The sequence below is a fragment of the Schistosoma haematobium genome, chromosome 1 (genome assembly GCF_000699445.3).
Source record: "Schistosoma haematobium chromosome 1, whole genome shotgun sequence".
Taxonomy (NCBI): domain Eukaryota; kingdom Metazoa; phylum Platyhelminthes; class Trematoda; order Strigeidida; family Schistosomatidae; genus Schistosoma; species Schistosoma haematobium.
Window position 1 is genome coordinate 51,879,921 of NC_067196.1, and position 18,367 is coordinate 51,898,287.

Sequence of the window (18,367 nt, forward strand, 5' to 3'; positions counted from 1 at the left end):
AACATTTTGTAATATAACTTTAGCTACTTATAAGTAGTAGTGAGTTATAGGTCACTACTGTATTACGAGAGATAATATCTTTAGAATTCTAAATTATTTTATTCGTAGTCTTTTTCCAATGGAGAAACACCGTATCTACTTATAATATATAGAATGGGTTAAGTTCAGTGTCAGGGAAACGTAATGCTCCGACGTCTCATTTAGATGCAATGATTTCAAGTAATATACTCTATTAGTTTTTTTGAAAGCGTTCTACAACATTGATAGAATTTTAGTGTATTTAATTTTTAGTGAAGCATAATCTGAACTTATTTTTTTTATACCAAGTCCTAATTGCTTTAGAAAAATATCTTATTTGTTTCCATGGATCGATTTAAACGAAATATTGTTGAAATAAAACTGTTATCAGTTTAAATTCATTTCGTGTTGTTTGTTTGAATCTTCTCATTGATGTTTAGAACTGCAATTGATCAGTCTCTTATTGGCATATGTGTGTCCCGTGCGGATTACGTTGATATTGTCTCAAGTCACAAGCATTATAAGTAAAGATGGATGGTGGCTAGCAGTGGAATCCAGGATTCATGTTTCGTCCTGGAGTGAGCATCAACTCTGGGATTCAGGTATATTCAACTGACGAGTCACAAATAGTGCGAAACGCGAATCCTGGATTCTACTGCTATCCACCTTTCATCTTTGCTTATGATGTTATCAGTTTAGTCTGAAAGTAGCTAGTTTTTTTATCATTTTACTTTATTACAGAGCACCAATGATAGTTAGTGTAATTCATTTTGAATAATTCCACAATGAATCAGTTACATCTTGTCAAATGCATAATGTCGGGATATCTGAATTGATGATTACCGTTAAATTATCCCTTATTGGTATAAATCTCAATAGATTGAAAAGTCAACTATAATTAAGACCAAATAATCGGAATGTAATAACTTTCCACTGTTCAATGTAGGCTATTGATCACTCCAGTTTATAAGTTCTATTGATTAGGTTAAGTTAGTAGGCTAAACATTTTTTTTCTAAATCTTCTTTTTATTCAGCCTTCTTATGGGGAACACATTGTACAACAGAGGAGTAAATTGATGGATTAGGATTAGGCAATGGTGGCTTAAACAATTTTCATGGACTAGGAAATCATATTAAATTTAGTACGCACCGATATACAGTGGTCTTGATCTATTTTAGGATCTAATTTATTCACGGATGAGAAGTTTCATGCTACAACATAATAGTCATAAAATACCCCTGATTTGTATTAACTATCAAGTCACTTTATCTTATTTATTAGTAATATGACTTGTTGATCAATCTATGAATCCTAAAGGACTATAAACTGCATGTTGTAATATTCCGTTTACTAGTGCTCATTTCGAAGCAAATGAAATCGTACAAACTATGTTTATTTGATGCCTACATTCTAATTGTATAAATTCTGGTCAAAAAATTACACTGACATTTTTCACAAAGCATTTGTAGACTAATGAATCCTTCAAGATAAATAAGGAGTTATTTTGTGTAAGGCAAAAGAAAAGAGAAACGAACATGACGAATGAATTACCATTAAACAGTCAATAATAGGATAACAGAAAACGGTAATAACTAATTTGGGGGGTTTTCTTGTTGTTTTGTTTTGAATATCAGTCGAAAAGATGTTGATTGGAGTTTTCCGAAAAAAGTGAATAAAGTTTTTAGAAGAACACTAATGGATAACTCGTTTACCGATTAATAGACAAACATGATAATATTCAGAATAGTTTTTGTCATAGCTGGTAAATCGTTAAAAACAAGGGTATAATGCATTATGACCTATTACCCTGTCAAATATCAAGTGACAAAAATCGTCAATTAGAATATACATTTCTATGACTTTGTACCTGAGCTAACCAATGACACGCCAAGCAGCACTAACAGTTTTGAGTTAACTCTGAATCTTTATTAGCCCTCTACATAGTAGCTTCTCGCCTTAGATTCCCCGATGAACCTAAAATACGAAATCCGCCTTCACTGTATGAATAATTTAATTCAGACATACATAGTTTATATATACTTGACCGAGTAGAGAATCGAACTCAGTAACTTAAAGTCTCATAAAGAGTACGTTACTCTTAAAACACTAAGTTGGAATCTAATGGTTTGTATTTCATAGTACAACGATCGTCCAATGTCGTTAAAATCAATATTCATAATCAACTAAATGGTATTTAAAATTGTTTTCAAATACTGATGTCCTCGTGGTTTATGAAGTAATCATTACACAAATAAATAGACTAGAGAATAAATGTAAGGTAGGTTCAAGGCCGTAATTTGGGATTCAAAATTTTCCCCTAGAAATTGTTTAATGGTCAAAATAACACACTTCTGAACAATCTAACCACTTACTGCTACAGCAAGTTAAGTAGAACATTTCGTTTGAATTAATCCTCATTCAAGAAGATATACTTTTTATTGTTACTGTCCCATCATTGTTTATCATTAACTTTCTTGAACAAGGACATGAAAAACTCCATAAATTATTTAAGAAATCAGTAGTTTTGTAGTTATTAAACTACAAAATCTCCATGAATTTGAAGTTCCTTTACTATAAATCATCTGGATATAAACAATGAAATTTAAAAGCTTTTATTTAAAACAGATGAGTTCGGTCAGTAGATATTCTCATCACGTTTCGAATTTCATAATTGTTTACATTTCTAATTCATAATATCGAACACCCCTTCATGTTTACTATTCAATAGATCATTTTTTTAAGGATATATTTGGATAGATTGTCAAATGTTCAATAAAGGTTTATATCAGTCAGCAACAGTTAAAATTATTTATTCATTGTAATTGATTAATGGACAGTTGAATATTTGAGAAGAGAAAACACGTGCTTAGACCTACCAACCCCACCAAACACTCATTACCTATTTTACAAATTCATTTTAGCAAACAAATGATCATTGCTAGAATAAAAAAAACCTATCTTAAAATATTAATTACTTTTTCGAACGAGGACATTAGTTATTTTGTCGTGTGTTGATATTTGTGTAAAGATGGGAGTTACCAAGACGGTTAGTTTCATGTAGACGATATTTGTTAAGTAAACAAAATGGAACTAAATTTGTGATACTCATACCCTGAGGTTAAACACGAAGCATCTTTTTCAGGTATTATGAAGTAATCAAATTGCGCAAATGTTAACGCATAAGAACATTGAACTTTGATCATTGTTTCTATTTAATATTGCTAGCTGAGCTTTAACGAACAGAATTTTAAAATACTTTATGTCAATGACTAACCTCAGGTGGAAAATAATTGAAAGACGAAGAATTTTCAGCAACTGTTTCATCCTAGTTCGTGACTAATTATCTGCTCAGAGCTACGACCTCTCTGAGGTATCTGGATGTCCTAAATCCAAACCTGGTGAAATCTTAAGTACTGAAAACAAGACTAAAGAAACTGTTCAGTACACCTTGATCTTCAATAATTATCTAGCCCATATTAGTTCGTGGAGGGAGCTATCTCAAAACTGAACTATTCTCTACAATTAAAAATAAACGTATTAATTTCGATATAAAAATTATTAAGTTACTTAATAATCTTACAACATAAGTCAACAAGAAATTAGAATATTTTACATTTTGCTTTACTCTGTTCCATAACTGATACTTATGAATCAAATGGAAAAATGTATCAATCATTCTGATTCTGTGAATAAAATTTGTCTACCATTTTAAATATTTAGAAACTGCTAATACTTTATAATCAGATTATATTAATGAATAAGTCGATAAGTTAGTATTCCCATTGGTCACGGCTTCTCACTAGATCTCCGAGACTTACCTTTCGAAGCCGGTCACTAATCACCACATGATAATTATCGGTTTAGGGTTGTGGAGATTGTTGAGTTTATATTGATTTAAAATAATATCATGTGTTCACTAGTGACTAGTTTCGAGAGGTAATTCTCTGAGTACCAGTGAAAAGCCGTGACTGGTGCAGTTCAACCGTGTCGGGTGTGAAGCGGTTACTCATAAAAGTTGATATTTTAGTAAAACTATGTGGTGAACAACTCCATCTGTAGCTCTTCTAGAGTTACTGCCGGTCCCAAGCTCAGGTAAAGGAGGAGGGTTGGGTATGGGTATCTCGTACGAAACTAACCCACTAAAAAACACTAATCAGAAAAAATAATTCAAGCCATTTTAACTCTGCCCTGGAAGTTGGAAGATCCTCATTTAGAAGGATTATGACGCCTCATGATGAAAGCCGAGTTCCTTCGGAAGTCATGAGGCCGATGCCCATTCTAACAAACAGAGCAACAATTTTTATAGGTACATGGAACGTCCGGACAATGTGAGAAACCGGGAAGACCAGTCAAATAGCAATGGAAATGAGGAGATACAACTTAGCAGTACTGGGAATCAGCGAAACCTATTGAACCCAAACTGGACAACAAAGGCTAAATACGGGAGAGATGCTGCTATACTCCGGTCACGAAGAGGTCAATGCTCCACACACTCAGGGAGTCGCTCTTATGCTGTCCAAAGTAGCACGAAATGCACTTGTAGGATGGGAATCTCACGGATCCGGAATCATCAAAGCATCATTCAGAACAAAGAAGGAGGGGATCACAATGAATATTATCCAATGTTATGCACCCACTAATGATAGCAACGACGACATTAAAGATCAATTCTATGAGAGGCTGCAATCAATCATAGAGAAGTGCCCAAGAAAGGACTTCACCATTCTGATGGGAGATCTAAACGCCAAAGTCGGAGTAGACAACACTGGATATGAAGATACCATGGGACGACATGGACTGACTGGGAGAGAGAAACGAAAATGGGGAAAGGTTTGCAAATCTGTGTGCATTCAAAAAATTTGTTATAAGCGACAAAATATTTCCACACAAACGTATACACAAAGTTACATGGATCTCACCGGACCACACTACAGAGAACCAGATAGATCATATTTACATCAATAAAAAGTTCCGAAGGACAATGAAAAATGTGAGAAGCAGGAGAGGAGCTGACATAGCTTCAGATCACCACCTAGTTGTGGCCAATTTAAAACTGAAGCTAAGAAGAACTGGACAAGTGGACAAACAGCAATACAAAGGTTCAATACAGCCTTCCTTCGAGGTACCGACAAACTCAATGAATTTAAGATAGCTCTCAACAACAGGTTCCAAGCCCTACGGGATCTACTGAAGGAAGAAGAAACTAGTATGGAGGACAACTGGAAAGGCATCAAGGAAGCATTAACTTCAACGTGTCAAGAGGTTCTGGGCCTAAAGAAACACCATCATAAGGAATGGATCTCTATAGAAACACTGGACAAGATCATAGAAAGGAAGAACAAGAAGACAGCAATTAACAACAGCTGAACACGAACAGAGAAAGTCCAAGCACAAGCTGAGTACATAGAAGCAAACAAGCAAGTGAAGAAGGGCGTTTAAGCCGACAAGAAGAAATACGTGGAAGAACTAGCAACGACAGCGGAAAACGCTGCAAGAGAAGGAAATATGAAACAACTTTACGATACAACGAAGAAACTATCAGGGAAATATAGTAAACCAGAGAGACCGGTCAAAGACAAAGAAGGCAAGCCAATCACCGAAATTCAACAACAACGGAACAGATGGGTGGAATACTTCGAGGAACTCCTGAGTAAGCCGACTCCAATGAATCCACCGGACATCGAAGCGGCACACACAGATCTTCCCATAGACGTCAATCCACCAATGACGGAAGAATTCAGAATGGCCGTCAGACAAATCAAGAACGGGAAAGCAGCAGGACCCGACAACATACCGGCCGAGGCACTGAAGTCAGACATCGAAGTAACTACAAACATGCTTTACCCTCTATTCAAGAAGATTTGGGAGGAGGAACACGTGCCGATGGACTGGAAAGAAAGACACCTCATCAACATTCCAAAGAAAGGAGATCTGAGCAAATGTGAAAACTACAGAGGCATTACACTACTGTTAATACCAGGGAAGGTCTTCAACAGAGTGTTGCTGAATCGGATGAAAGACGCAGTAGACGCCCAACTTCGAGATCAACAAGCTGGATTCCGTAGGGATCGATCGTGCACAGACCAAATTGCGACACTACGGATCATCGTCGAACAATCAGTTGAGTGGAACTCGTCACTATACATCAACTTCATTGATTATGAAAAGGCATTTGACAGTGTGGATAGGAATACGTTATGGAAACTTCTTCGACACTACGGAGTTCCTGAGAAGATTGTCAATATTATCCGGAACTCATACGACGGACTACAGTGCAAGGTCGTGCATGGAAGACAGCTGACAGATGCATTCCAAGTAAGGACTGGAGTCAGACAAGGCTGTCTACTCTCTCCCTTCCTCTTTCTTCTGGTGGTCGACTGGATTATGAGGACCTCGACATCAGAAGGAATACAAGGAATACAATGGACAGCTCAGAACCATTTAGACGATTTGGACTTCGCAGTTGACCTAGCCATCCTATCCCATACACACGAACAGATGCAGATGAAGACAGTCAGTGTAGCAGCAGTCTCTGCATCAGTACGTCTCAACATACACAAGGGGAAAACCAAGGTCCTCAAATTCAAAGCGGAGAACAGCAATCCAATCACTCTTGATGGCGAAACTCTGGAAGATGTAGAATCCTTCACATACCTGGTTGGTGGCATCATCGATGAACAAGGAGGCTCAGATGCAGATGTTAAGGCGAGGATTGAGAAAGTAAAGGCCGCATTCTTACAATCGAAGAACATATGGAACTCAAAACAACTTTCAACCAATATCAAAGTGAGGATCTTCAATACGAACCTCAAGACAGTCAGTTCTACTGTACGGAGCTGAAACTTGGAGAATTACAACAACCATCATCATAAAGGTACAAGTATTTATAAATGGTTGTCTACGCAAGATACTCAACATCCATTGGCCGGATACCATCAGCAACAGCCTTTTGTGGGAGAGAACAAATCAGCTTCCAGCTGAAGAAGAAATTAGGAAAAGACGATGGAAATGGATAGGACATACATTACGCAAATCATCAAACTGCATCGGTAGGCAAGCCCTGACTTGGAATCTTGAATGGGAACGGAAAAGAGGAAGGTCAAAAAACACATTACGTCGGGAAGTAGAAGCAGATATGAAAAGGATGAATAGGAACTGGAAAGGACTGGAAAGGATTGCCCAGGACAGAGTTGGATGGAGAATGCTGGTGAGCGGCCTATGCTCCTTCACGAGGAGCAACATGCGTAAGTAAGTAAGTAAGTAAGTAAGTAAGTAAGTAAGTAAGTAAGTAAGTAAGTAAGTAAGTAAGTAAGTAAGTAAGTAGTAGTAAGTAAGTAAGTAAGTAAGTAAGTAAGTAAGTAGTAAGTAAGTAAGTAAGTGAGTGAGTAGTGAGTAAGTAGTGAGTGAGTAAGTGAGTGAGTGAGTAAGTGTGAGTAGTAAGTGAGTAAGTAAGTAAGTGAGTAGTGAGTGAGTGAGTGAGTGAGTGAGTGAGTAGTGAGTGAGTGAGTGAGTGAGTGAGTGAGTGAGTGAGTGAGTGAGTGAGTGAGTGAAGTAGAGTGGAGTGAGTGAGTGAGTGAGTGAGTGAGTGAGTGAGTGAGTGAGTGAGTGAGTGAGTAGTGAGTGAGTGAGTGAGTGAGTGAGTGAGTGAGTGAGTGAGTGAGTGAGTGAGTGAGTGAGTGAGTGAGTGAGTGAGTGAGTGAGTGAGTGAAGTGAGTGAGTGAGTGAGTGAGTGAGTGAGTGAGTGAGTGAGTGAGTGAGTAAGTGGTGAGTGAGTGAGTGAAGTGAGTGAGTGGGTAGTGAAGTGAGTGAGTGAGTGAGTGTAGTGAGTGAGTGAGTGTAGTGAGTGAGTGAGTGAGTGAGTGAGTGAGTGAGTGAGTGAGTGAGGTGAAGTGAGTGAGTGGTAGTGAGTGAGTGAGTGAGTGAGTGAGTGAGTGAGTGAGTGAGTGAGTGAGTGAGTGAGTGAGTGGTGAGGTGAGTGAGTGAGTGAAGTAGTGAGTGAGTGAGTAGGTGAGTGAGTGAGTGAGTGAGTGAGTGAGTGAGTGAAGTGAGTGAAGTGAGTGAGTGAGTGAGTGAGTGAGTGAGTAAGTGAGTGAGTAGAGTGAGTAAGTAAGTAAGTAGTGTAGTAAGTAAGTAAGTAAGTAGTAAGTAAGTAAGTAAGTAAGTAAGTAAGTAAGTAAGTAAGTGAGTAAGTAAGTAAGTAAGTATGTGATGAACCCCACTACTCATATGGTTTTTGGGATAATAACCTATAATTATTTCTCATCAGAATAAGAAAGTTAACTAAAACTTCTCAAATTAAATAACCTGCAAAATAGACTTTATTAACAAAATTATTCCTTGGTTGAATTGTAGGGATTGAAACCAAAAGAAAACTGAAATAGTTGTCAACTGTGTACCCAGAATGTCTACTATAAGCTAGTTTCTCCACCAATTGACTTACTTAAGTTGACTACTAGTGAGGTTTCAATACGCAAAATGTGAACTTCATTACGTCACCATGATCGCTCACTGTTCATCTTTTCTTGAGACTGTACAGGTTAATGGCAAATTTGCTGAGAAAGGATCCCTTCACTAAATTTAGTGTTTTAACTGGTTTTTATCGCATTTTTAGGTGATCTACAAGATTTTGTTTCAATTTTGTGAGGTTATGTGAGAGCCTAGTTTTAATAACCTTTCCAATGCCCCTTAGTTTTTCACAGTTCTCCAATGGTTTTATACTATAAACCCCCTGTTTCTCTGTGTGATTTACATAGTATGACTCAATGATCCTTGACAATCTGTAAATGGCTTATGGACAAACAAATTAACAGTTTGATCTTAGCTTTCATTATCTAAGAGAAAATAGATAACTGGGCTTATGCAGGTTATTTTGGTATCCAGGTATGTGATTGGATGGATGAATGTGCGATGTGTGACTAAATGGTAACCGTCGTTTTTATGAGTGGGATTTTTCACTTCAGATCGTAACTACTGACATATAACATATCAAATCCAGTTCACAAATAAGTTGGTCAATGAACAATTTTACATGGTTCTTATCAAAATTAGGGATTAAACAGAGGTTAACAAACACGCTAATTCACAAATGAATATTTATTTGATACGAGGATAAACTTTACGAGTTTCCTGTCTCTTAATATCATTGTCTGATCCATTTTCAGGTGTCAGCTAGTAGAATTTCAGCCCCTTTTTTCAAGTAAAAATATGTGCTTTGTAAACAAAACCCATTGAACTCAAATCTTCAGGCCTTTTGTCGAGAAAATCTGGCCCAATCTAGTTAACTACTTATTAGTAGTTCAAATGATTTATTAAAACCATTTTGAATACTGATTTTCTAGAAATAATTTATTTCAATAATTTTGTGAAGAAAGTTGTTTGTTTAAAAATAATTACTATCACAATTTGACATGAGATCAGGATTCATGAGAAAACATGTAGCCTTAGAAAGGAAACCACCGGGGACTTATAACGACTGTGGAAATAACGCTGTACGTGGTATCATAAATATGATTACTAGTATTCCATCAGGTATTATAATGTTAAGCCATTGAATAAATAGGTTGATATTTTTATCTCCAGTCAAAAAAACTAGATCTCAAATTCTGATGTTTTTTTGAATTTAGGACTACAATCTATCCGTTTATTTTTGGAAGTCATTAATGTTAATTGGATGATTTAAGCAATCGATACAATATGAATAAAACTTCAGCCCATCGCACAAGCCAGTGGCTATATGGGCACAGTAGCTAATTAAAAAAAGCGATGATGTATGATGCGAACGGTACTTGCTTTGAGTCTCGGAGTATGGGTCAACCCTTGGACCCAGGTATGTTCGTCTGTCGAAACTTGTGTCCTGGAATCCACTGCTAGTCATCATATATCTCTGCTCCGAAATTCATTATTTGTGTTTTATAATCTCCTGGCAAATTATATAGAAAAAACTAAATCTATACTTTTTATCCGTTTTGCCTTTAATGTTAGTTTTTGTCTTTCAATATTGATAAATCTTATGACTGGACGCTTGAGTTAGTTTCTTAAGCTCTTCAAATGAAACCAGGCAAACTCTACACGACAAGCTGAACATCAGAGAAAAAGAGCGCAAAATGGGAAAGAATGCTTTACTCTACGGTTCCTTTATGAACAGAAAATTTAGGGTATTTATAGAATTTCGGATAGTGTTGGGTTTCTGGAATGTTCTGCAATTCTACTAAACATGGTAACAATATAGATAATCATCCGATAGGAAGTTCGACACGTAGCTCTTTATTTTCTATTCAATGCCGATTGGATAAAATGTTTCCTAGGGTTTTTAAGGCCGTTCTGAGCTTTTTTCGAGGAATATTCTGGAACATTCTAAATTTTGAAAAATGAAAAATACTTTAGATGTATTTATTATTGTGGTTTGTGCGATCATTTTATGATATATATAATTAAATATTTCGTTTCCTAAACTCTCAACTAAATGCTACTTGTTAAGCTAGAAATATACGCAAATATAGTAAGATAATGTGTTTTATTTGTGTACTCCCCAGTATATTATGTAAATCAAGCAAATACGTACTTTAAATAAATATGCCACACAAATAAAAAAAATGAAATAATGTGGAGATAAAACACAGCATAAATAAATAGAAATGAGTGTATGAGAATGGTTCGTCAAATAAAAAAATCAGTCAGGAATAATTCTCTTAGTCAGAGGAGTTCCTCTCGCTTTTATGAACAGTGTAAAAAGGGAGCTTTTATTCTGATTTATGCTTGATAACATCTCAATTCAATGTGTTGCTTTTCTCTAAGTCCACAATCAAGGAGTAGTGATAACAGGCATATCCCAGTTGTTTGACGCGTTAACTACAAGTCGCATAATTTCATTACACTTCACGATTGAGTCATCACAAATTTCATTTTGATTTCAATCATTATGACATACGATTGTTCATTATTAACGAATATGAACTCTTGTAAACTTTAAGCTACATCTCCTTTACTCAGCATTTTCTTTCCGGTTTTAATGGGGTATATAATAAACAAAATTTTAGAAATAACAAATTTTATTTCGTCTATAGATGAAATAGAATATCAAAAATATAATCTCAACATGGGCAACTCTAAAAATTGAACTAAAAAGAAACTGATTTATCTAAAGTGTAAACCAATGTACATGTATAAATATAAAATATAAAATTGGGTTTTAATTAGTGTAGTTCTCTTGTGCTTTCATTAAAAAAAAGAAAGAAGTAACTAATGAGTAATAAAGTGAATTGTGGATAAGTAATAAAAAGAAGATCTTTAAGATAGTCTCCATGTAAGGAAGTCCTAGATCAATATATCAATACAAATGAGTAGTATAAAAAAATAATATTTCATCTTTTACTTCTAGTCTAAATATGGCCGCCACATAATATTCTCTTTAGTCGTTTCATGATGATTTGTATGCATTTCATTCACCAGTATGTTTTCTTTTGATTGTAATTTTGATATAATAGAATTCATTTGTAAAGATGATGATTGAGGTGTATAAATACATTCATTAGACATATGTACTGTTCTTAAATGAATAGGATTTGTATGAATGAATGAAGGTGATGAATGATTCATTTCAAAATAACCACTATCATTTATAATAAACGGTAATTGGATTGGTGTAGATTGATAATTTAATTGATTAAAATTATGTAAATTAGTATCTTTTATCTTACTTATAGGTGTAAATGCGCTCAATTCAGAAGGAATTAATAAACTTTGATTTGTAGGATTATAATTTTCTTTATTCCATGATGATGGTGATTGATGAATAGTTGAATGAGTAATAGGTTGATTTGATTTATTAACGGTTATATCATAATGATTATTGGATATATCATGCTGTTTATTAAAGAATTTTAATCTAACTTCATGGCACATTTGTTTTAATTTCTCTTTCAATTCTATAGAACAATTAAATTTAAATAAAATACAAAAGAAAACAAAACAGATATTTCAGTGATTATTGGAAAGTTATTCAGGTCATTTCTATACAAATAACTATTTTGTCACAAACTACTTTGGTGACAATAGTTAGTAATATATTTTTTTAAACTACAACATTATACATATATAGTTTATATCGAAATTATCAAAAGGATGAATAGAAACTGGAAACAACTGGAAAGGATTGCACAGGATAAAGTTGAATGGAAAATGCTGGTGGGCGGCCTATACACTTCTCCACGAGGCTTAACTGGCGTAGGTAAGTATGTAATTCAGTTAAATCAAAATTAAATTTAGTGATGAAAACAGCCTAGTTCACTCTTAGATATCGATTAAAATATTCAATAAATATGGATGATCTATTTCCATAAAACTATCCAGATCAGCAAAAGTTAGAGTTTATAGGGCATAACTCATTCTCTGTAAATGATGTATATATGCATCCTTAAAATAACTTAATTTAGTGTAACTTATCTGCCAAATACAGGTTTATGTACATCAAATTTGAAATACATTTTTTATACAAGCAATAACGATATTAACCAGATGGAATAATTTAATGTAGATAAAATCCAATTTCAATCTATAACTTAATTATAGAAATTTGAGTATTTTAACCATTAAACCATATAACAGAATAATATTAGCAATAAACTAACCTGGGTTTTCATTTAATAATACTGCCACATTTTTAAACACTTCATAACACATGCCTAATATATCCACTTTTTCCGTTTTTTGTTGTTCTGATATCTTTACGGAAAGAAATTTTTGAAAAAAAAATATTGAGCAGAGTTAACATGAGTGAATGCATGGTGATGATAACATTCAGTAGGAGATACATATTCATCGAAAGAAATAGTAATAAATTTCAGTTAACAAATATCAAGAAAAATCAAATTCAAGTTTTAAAAACTTTCATAATGATCATAATTGTTATTCAAATCTTTTCTATGATCTTCCAAATGTGTTGGATAGAAAAACTTGAGGAAATTAGAATTATTTCAATTGAATAATTCGTGTTTTGTTTATCATTTCTTTGATTACTTAGCTATAACTTCATTTATTGTTGTATGTTTTATGTTGAAGTGAAATGCCAAATGATATAATGATGATAATAATACTGTGTCGACATAAGTAGTATATAGCACCAGTCAAAATGGAATTCCTGGTAGAAGAAATTAGGGAAATACGAATCGAAGTGAATGGGAACAGAGGGTGATTGTTGTGACAATGAATGAATGATGAAGTTTGGGATGATTGTTGGAATAATGGCAAATGAATTACTTACTGTGTGGTTCCTATATTCTACCACGATATTCTGTAATTTTTTTTATTAATACATTGTTTATCCTCTATTTGTGTTGTAGTTCATTAAAATATTACTCCTAATAATACAAACTAGTACAGATACTCCGATGTCTACAGATACTCATGTTTTGATTTCTCTCATCAATGGTAAAATATCAGTTCACAAAATAAAACATAAACGCCACAGATACATTTATCTCAAGAAAGATAATACCGTTAATGTATATTTTTCTTGGCTTTTTTTGGCGTTATATACTAAAATTTACTTCTAGACTAATGTTCTTGAATAGTTCTTTGAAAAAAAAGGGAAGTAAATGAAATAATTCTGATGAATAACTTATTAATGATATATAGCGTTGAACTCATTCATTTTTATTGATGAATTATTATCTACATTTCAATTAGGTTTATTCATTAGTTTATGAAATATCACCAGATCTATAGGAGACTTATTTTTAAGTTAGTTACTAATGTGCAATTAAAGTTACTATTTACTTATGTTTTTGTGCAGGTTTTAACACACTTTGAAGAATATTCTACTTATTAGGTTGTTGATGTTGTTTAATCAAAATTCAGAAACAAGGATGAAGCGGCTATCTATTGCTCCTAGTATAATATTTTTTAATAATTTGATGTCCATTCGGTATGATTTCAGTTTCACGCCATGTAATACATTTACAAAATCATTTCAATAACTTTATATCAGTTCACGTACATTTGAGTTCATATTTAATTTAGTTAAGCCCTTTCATTAACTTAGTAGAGTCATTCGTACAACAACAACAACTTTTCTATACCAATCTACTTTTATTATTTGGTTGTGCTTTTCTGAATATGTATGCTTGAGTATTGCTTATCGCCTACGCGCATATTCATTCTGCTAGCTTTAATGTTAGTCGCCTAAATGATTCGATGACGCATTCATTTCCTTATATATATATATATACATATAATAAAGGTAGATTGGTATAGAAAAGTTGTTGTTGTTGTACGAATGACTCTACTAAGTTAATGAAAGGGCTTAACTAAATTAAATATGAACTCAAATGTACGTGAACTGATATAAAGTTATTGAAATGATTTTGTAAATGTATTACATGGCGTGAAACTGAAATCATACCGAATGGACATCAAATTATTAAAAAATATTATACTAGGAGCAATAGATAGCCGCTTCATCCTTGTTTCTGAATTTTGATTAAACAACATCAACAACCTAATAAGTAGAATATTCTTCAAAGTGTGTTAAAACCTGCACAAAAACATAAGTAAATAGTAACTTTAATTGCACATTAGTAACTAACTTAAAAATAAGTCTCCTATAGATCTGGTGATAATTCATAACCTAACGGCCGTTCAATGATTCTAGGTTTTTAATGGTGGTTTAACATCAGTCGGTTCATGATTCCAATAAAAAAATTATCATTTGATATAGAATTTAATTCAGGAAATTGTACATAGTAATCAATATATATATACTAATTCTGTTCATTGACACGCTTGTGCTTCGGCACTCGCATATCATTCTTGCTTCGTGCGCCTGTGGATTTGGTTATCTGTGTGTGGAGCAATAATAAACGCTTCGTATTCGTCTTCTGATTTATACACCGTTGGGCGTTATCTAGTAACGGTTATCAAGATAAGCAGTAAACGAAGTTTAGGAATTATATCGAATACCGACTGCCACAACTTATTTATACCTTGAAAGTAATTATGATAAATAAATCTAATCCATTCTATCAATGTAAACATTTATATACAATTGGTTATATCAACGAAAAGCATAAATTCAATGATTGATTGACTATGCAATAGATATATAAAATTTAGAGGTATCAATACCAAGGCTGGACTTGATCATTTCTAATAAATGAATTGGCTACAGAGTTAATAATAAATATATCATCGTTATTTCCCAATAAGTCGAAAAATTGTATTTTTGACGTTTTGTGATTTAATGTAAGCAATTAAATAACTGACATTCGGTCGTTTATTTACTCTGGAGAAGTGGCTTACATTAAGTCACGAAACGTCAAAAATACAATTTTTCTACTCATTGGGATATAATATATAGATAATACATAAAACTCGTTAGATAGCATTAAATAATTGATAACTTACATTTAATTCAATCAAATTCATGGCTAATTTATGTAATTCAGACATTTTATTTGCTATACATGCACGACGACTTCTTTCAATGTTTTGCTTTTTAATCTGTAGTTAGAAAAATAAAAGCATAAAATAATACTACAATTAATAATGGTTAGACATGAACACTGTTGGATGCCGGCTCAGCGGTCTTGACGTTAAGCGTTCTCGTGCCCTGGGTTTAAATGCCAGGAGCGGGATCGTGGATGCGCACTGCTGAAGTGTCCCACAATGGGACGAAACAGCCGTTCAGTGATTCTAGGTCTTTACTGGTGGTCTCACATCAGTCGGTTCATGATTCCAATAAAAAATTATCATTTGATGTAGAATTTGATTCAGGAAATTGTACATAGTAATCAAACTATTACTGATTATTTCAGAATATAAGATTGTAAATCAATTCTTTATAAAAGGTATACCTATATTTGATAAACTAAAGAAATTTGGTTGCGTACTGCAATTCTTTACAATATGACCACCATATCATCTTGATTTATTGTAGAAAATCATGATTTTTGGTGAAAATTAAAAAAATATGTACAATTTTCTGAGTTGTTTGATTTTCATGATCAAACCAATAATTTACCTCATATTCCAATCTAACAAGCGTAAAAATCTAATTGATATGATTCTCAATTAATTTGTCATAATCCTTCTGCCTCGGTTTGTTGACAAGCAATAGCAAATAATTAATCTTTTGGAATTTCGTGAGAATGTTAATACAGTATTTAAACATTCTTTTATATCACACCGAACAAACTAGTTTGTAGTGGCTAGGAAGTCACACCAACTTATTTTATTGTTTATTCTCCAAAGTTGACTTCGTTAATAGTTGGTTTGTAATCTATAGCATTCCTTTATACATATAGTTTGCATGTATCTACCTACTCGCTTATATTTTTACATGAGTTGTACAAAATAAGACGCTTTATCATTCTTTGAGTCAGTTTATCGCCAAACTCCATCGCTCACTATATTCATTGCATCTCATACTTTTTATTTGGCGTTTATTATTCGTAGCATGAATTATCCATTTCCTAAACGTATTCGACTTTTATCTACTTTGATTTCACATAATCGGTCGACATTGTAAATATTAAGTAAATAAGGATCAATATTGTGTTAATCTCATGCAATTATTGTAGTCATCTAATGAAATCGTCACAGTGTTTACACAAGGTACTAATCAACGAATGACCACAGCTAAATTTAAGTAGTTCTTAAACTGATCATTACTGTTTTAATCTAATAAGATTTACATTAAAATATGAAGATGGAATAATTAATTTATTCAACCAAAAATTACAACCCTTATTTATCAAATAGTCATTAATAATAACATCCGACAACTCTTTACAGATGCAGTTTAGATAAACAGTACTTTTGGACCATTACAACCTGGAATCTCTGCTTAAAACGTTTTATTGTAGTAATTAAATGGATGAGATGATTTCACAATATTTGGATAGAATTTTATAAATCGAAAAGTGTATTCCTTAGTGTTATAGTTGAGAGTATTGGTTAACACATAAAATCAATTACATGGTTAGGCCGTTGATTTTTGTCGGATGCTTATCATATCTCAACATCTGGATAATATACATAACTTAATTGAATATACAAGCTAATTATAAGCTATATAGATAGCACAGAGCTTTCTCTTAATTAATTGCGTTCTGATAATAGTATGATTGAACGATTTTAACGAAATAAATATCGGGGGTTTATAAAAACGTTTTGAACTACAGAATTCAATATTTGAACCATTGTGATACCAACACATTCGTCTAAATGCTGCTTACTCTCCACAAGGTCTAAACATTCATGCTTGTGTTTTGGGAATGATCATGATGGTATAATAATGAAAGGTATCAAACTAGGACAAAATGCCTGACAAGTACTTCAATAGTTTACCACGAAAGCTAGTTCATAATTTGAACTGCCTTCATGCAAATAATGACTTATTAAAAAATGCAACCTAAAAGGTGACATTATACTGTAGTTGAATGGTCAATCTCATAGCAGACAATATTTATAATATCCGGCTATTTAACACCATAAAAATTATATTCACAACAACTGGATCTTTAAAATTTATCAAAGATAAAATCCTACTTTCCATTTTTAAACATTAAAGAAATTACATATCTGAAATACCATTATTCTTAAACTTAAATTATTCAAAAATGAATTGTTTTAATCATCATTATAACCATTAACTATCAACTTACACGTCTTGTTTGTTCTCTAAGTTCTGGTGGAATCGTTGATTTTCGACCTCTTCTTGAACAAGTTTTCATATCATTCGTTTCTATATTTATTAAGTGAATTTTTTTATTCTCATTATTCTCTATATGATTAACATCCATAGTGTTCATTATTATTTTCATTCAATACAAATTAAATTCTGTATTACATAATCAAATATAATTGACTATCATATTTATAGTATTTTTTGAATAAGTCATAACAATTACTCATACTTATATCCAATCAAATTAGATTTCCTTACTCTATTCATAGATGGAGATGAGGGGTAAGGGAGTTAATTAGATAACAATATTGCAATCATATGTGAGCATTTTTTTGTTTTCAAATAAAAGGGATGCTGTAAACAGTTAACCAATAAAAAATAACTAAAAACTTATTGTATAATAATGAGCTTAAACTTTAAGTAGTTTAACATTCAGTAATTAAATGTTTTTTGTTCACAATATTAGGTCTTAACAGTAAAATTACTTTTTGTTTATTATATGTGATTGTTTGTCAAGGAAATTATTTTGGAAATTAGTTTGGTTATGGGGAGACTTTTAGTATTCATGTTCTGGTAAATTATGAAAATAGGAAGGTTTAAGTAGGTATATTTATTAATGCGAAAGTTGAGGTGGGATATCACGCAATTTCATGGTTTATGTCATG

The 18,367-nt window shown here is 33.0% G+C and overlaps 1 protein-coding gene across 1 annotated transcript; it reads right to left on the minus strand.

Annotated features, from left to right (window-relative positions):
- Positions 1-11,392: 11,392 nt before the first annotated feature.
- On the minus strand, positions 11,393-17,838 carry MS3_00001547 (uncharacterized protein; the record flags this gene model as incomplete). The annotated part of the gene is made up of 4 exons (XM_012940409.2): positions 11,393-11,943; positions 12,646-12,739; positions 15,419-15,514; positions 17,680-17,838. The coding sequence occupies 4 exons, from the start codon at positions 17,836-17,838 to the stop codon at positions 11,393-11,395; spliced, it is 900 nt and encodes a 299-aa protein (XP_012795863.2).
- Positions 17,839-18,367: the final 529 nt, after the last annotated feature.